The sequence below is a fragment of the Phyllobates terribilis genome, unplaced genomic scaffold (assembly GCF_046119375.1).
Source record: "Phyllobates terribilis strain yellow unplaced genomic scaffold, ASM4611937v1 Scaffold_6__1_contigs__length_29720123, whole genome shotgun sequence".
NCBI lineage: Eukaryota > Metazoa > Chordata > Amphibia > Anura > Dendrobatidae > Phyllobates > Phyllobates terribilis.
Window position 1 is genome coordinate 14,361,314 of NW_027362766.1, and position 3,645 is coordinate 14,364,958.

General features: G+C 42.1%; 1 protein-coding gene across 1 annotated transcript; it reads left to right on the plus strand.

The window, feature by feature from the left end:
• Nucleotides 1-1,489: 1,489 nt before the first annotated feature.
• On the plus strand, nucleotides 1,490-2,367 carry LOC141152663 (taste receptor type 2 member 7-like). The gene is made up of 3 exons (XM_073637220.1): nucleotides 1,490-2,025; nucleotides 2,068-2,161; nucleotides 2,305-2,367. Exons 1-3 carry the CDS (start codon nucleotides 1,490-1,492, stop codon nucleotides 2,365-2,367), a joined length of 693 nt encoding a protein of 230 aa, XP_073493321.1.
• The last annotated feature ends 1,278 nt before the right edge of the window (nucleotides 2,368-3,645 follow it).

The window sequence follows — 3,645 nt, forward strand, 5'->3', positions numbered from 1 at the left end:
TATCCGCACTACTTTTTCTACAGTATCCCAGTCATGGGGAGGGCGGTACATCACAGATTGTCGGGCCATCGCCGTCCAGGGCCAGTAAGGCTATTTCGGCTTGCATAGCTGGGGTCATCGGATGCATACGTAACATACTCCTAACTCTCTCAACCCAGTCCCACAGCATCATATTGTCCCCGGTGAACTTTGGGAGATTGCTAAGCATGGCCCCCAGCGGCAAGCTAGATTTAGGAGCACCCAGGATGGGCTGCTCTGCAGTGTCTATGTCTAACGACTGCATCCTGCCGACTACGCCAAATATAACATGGGTACTTTAGATGCAGCGACACAGAAACACAGAGCAGCCAATACGGGGTTAATAACAGGGGGGGTTTATAAGAACAAGGTCAATCTCCATGCAGGGAGCTACAAGGAAAATATGGGGGGGGGGAACAAGGAAAATAGCAGGTGAAGGTCTATAACTAACAGTTCACACTCTGACAAGATGTAGCAGAGCCGAACTGGTTGTAAACGACAGTTTTTTCACTTAGCTGACTCTGGCTCCTCACAAGGCAGTCGCCAGCAGATGCAGGTGATGATTTCTTCAGGCTTCCCTGCCCAAACAATGCTCCGTCTTCTGGGGGCAGCGGGCGGTCTCCAGTTTTACCCGCTGAGCCCCTAGTCCATAACACGGCACCTCATGAGCCTCGGCTCCACGGACCCTGCGTCCCTTGTCCCTATAGTCGGGCTTGACTCCTCCAGTCCACTGCACCCGACTCCTGCTCCCAGTACTTGAGCCAGGAGCCTGGACCCTCTCACACTGTCCTCCTGCGCAGGACTCAGCTCCGATTTCCCTCGCAAAACGTCCTCATCTCTTCCTCTCTCCAGTCACACCAGGAGTCCCTCGGTCATCTGACTTCCCAGCTCTGTCTCTGGACACACCCCCAACTTTCCAGTCACATGACTCCTGTGCTCGCAGTCTGTCTCCCCCCTGCAACAGGAGGTACGGCCCCGGCAGTTCCGGATCCCTTGCTCTGAAAGCACTTACACCCCGGTCTTCCCACTTACATACAAATCTGGAAAAGATTTTCACAGCCAGACATAAGAACAAGATGGGAAACCAAGTTGATCTGAGGGAACATACTGTACCTGTGTCTTTTCTATGTTTTAATTGCAAAACAAATAAAATGTGATATTTCATCAGTAGCATGGACTCTTGGTCTCCTCTAGTGCATACTACATATAATATAGTTGCTCTAAAACTGCTATTAACCATGGACATCATTTCCTGAACTGGCATGCAGATTAAAATTCAAATAAACTATAAAAACATTGAAAAAACATTTCCATTTCTTAGATCCAATTCTCATGCTTTGCATTTTCCACTTCAGATATATTCTGTCTCTCCATAAGGTTTGTGCATTACATTAGCGCTTGTTCAAGACGAGTGGTCAATGTCCATCGCCTTCTAGTATAATTGATAAAATCTAGTTCTATCCCTAACAATATGACACAATTTATGCTCATCAGCGTGTTGGTTGTAGAGTTTCTTTCTTTATTGATAACGTTCCCAGGACACATATTTATATTGGTTGTGAATATTCTGGATTGGATGAAAAACAAAAGACTGGATATAAGTGATCAACTCATCAATGGAATGAGCCTGTGTAACATTTTACATAGAATCTATCAACTAATAATTCACTCCATTATCATAATAAAAAAGGATCTTTTGGTTGTAAATCTTAAGATCTTGGTTCATCTTCTGTATCTGTTTCCGGTACTCTGCACTTTGTTGTTTTCCACTTGGCTCGCCATTCACTTTTGCCTGAAAATTGTGAACATCAACCATAAACTCTACGTCTATGTTCAATTTTGGTTCCCCAAGATGTTTCCATGGATCTTCCTTTCATCTTTCTTTGCTTCAGTTTTTATAAGTGTTCCTGCAGCTCTGGGATTAGTAGAAACTAATTTGCCTAACTCGACAGATACTCTAATGATTCCAAAGCGTTCCTTGCCAAAACTTTTACATTATCACATACCGTATATTGTGCTTTCGTTTTTGTGTCTTTTGCTATTTTTTAGCTCAGCTGTGAATATCATTTTATCTCTTCGTAGACATGTAAAACGGATTCACGAAAGCAGTGGAGAGTTTAGACCTGGGATTGTTGAGGCTCACGTGACTGCCATGAAGACGGTTATCTCTTTACTCGCTTTAAACCTCTTCTATTACGCTTTTACGTTTTTTTTAATTTTAGCACATGTATATCCGCTGTGGGATTATAGCATATCTTACTTGAATTCTTTGTTCCATATTCTCAGTTTGATTATATTAATCCGAGGAAGCAGCAAATTACAGAAAAAGCTGCATTCTGCTTGTCCTAATTGCATAGACAAGGCGTTGACTAAAATTTTATGATTTCGTTTGGCGACACTTATTTAGAAAACCTCTACATTTTGGAGGCCTGTAGTTTGCCGTAAAGTTAATTTCTCTGCTAATATTTAATTCTGGGAAGAATAAGTATTTAAAAGTGCCCAATTCATCAAGACTAGCGGTGTTGATGAGGATATGTGCTGGAGTCCTGACGTTCCTTATTCATAAAGAGGTGTAAGTCCCTTCAAAAATCAGGAGCACCAGACAAGGGTCGTCCACCTCTTTGTGCATCTAAATGTTTCTACGTGACCCTGCACAGAAACTGTAATATATACAGGAAAATCTTCAGCACGATTCACAAAATACTGTGACAGTTAAGCATTTGCAGCGTAACGAATAAACTAATTCCTTCTTTGATAGATGTATGTGAATTTATTTGAATGGAATTGAATTCTACTCATAATTTACAAGAATCACGTTCTCCAGAATGTGGATTTTTTTTGTAATTTGCTTCAAACGAATTCAGCAAAATGGCCGGCTAACCAGCACGTTACTGAACTGTACACAGCCAGCAAAAGGTTAAAAAAAAAACTATTTACCTCACTGCTCACCTGTCCAACTATTTACCTCACTGCTCACCTGTCCAACTATTTACCTCACTGCTCACCTGTCCAACTATTTACCTCACTGCTCACCTGTCCTATATACGGGCGAATCTTTCAAGGTTATGTTTGGTTCTGATTGGCAAACTTCCCAGTTTCGAATTCCATTAAATTCAATGGAAGGCAACACCAAATGCACAGACAACACCTTCAAAGGGGGCACAAAGCTGCGAAAACAGCTCTAATTAGGGGCAAACACCAGGAAAATTGTCATCAATTAACTCACAGTACAAATAGTATAATTCTTATTATTTACTATTATTATAATGTCATTTATTCCCCGAGCCATTACATGTGAAAAGGGGTATACATAGAAAACAACAAGTACGATAATCTTGAACAAAAACGAGTCATCGACTGGTACAGGAAGAGAGATGTGTTATGATCTGCAACATGAACTAAGGAAAGATAGGGGAAAGCTGTCCCTACAGTAAGACTAAGCTGAATCCCTACGATGTGAACAGACCCGCCTTAGTCCTCGGCTAGTCTGAACGAAGACCTATAGCATAAAGGGAGGGGTCCCTAAAAGAACTAAGGACTGGGACAAAAAATGGGACACCTCCTAAACAGAGAAGTAGTTGCAGAACACAAAAAGACAAACTGACAAAAGGTACTAGAGGTCCCAGA

Coding starts and splice junctions, on each gene's coding strand:
- LOC141152663 (XM_073637220.1), top strand. CDS start 1,490: ATGACACAATTTATGCTCATCAGCGTGTTGGTTGTAGAGTTTCTTTCT. Junction 2,026..2,067: donor CTTTTACATTATCACATACC/GTATATTGTGCT, acceptor GCTATTTTTTAG/CTCAGCTGTGAATATCATTT. Junction 2,162..2,304: donor CTGGGATTGTTGAGGCTCAC/GTGACTGCCATG, acceptor CCATATTCTCAG/TTTGATTATATTAATCCGAG.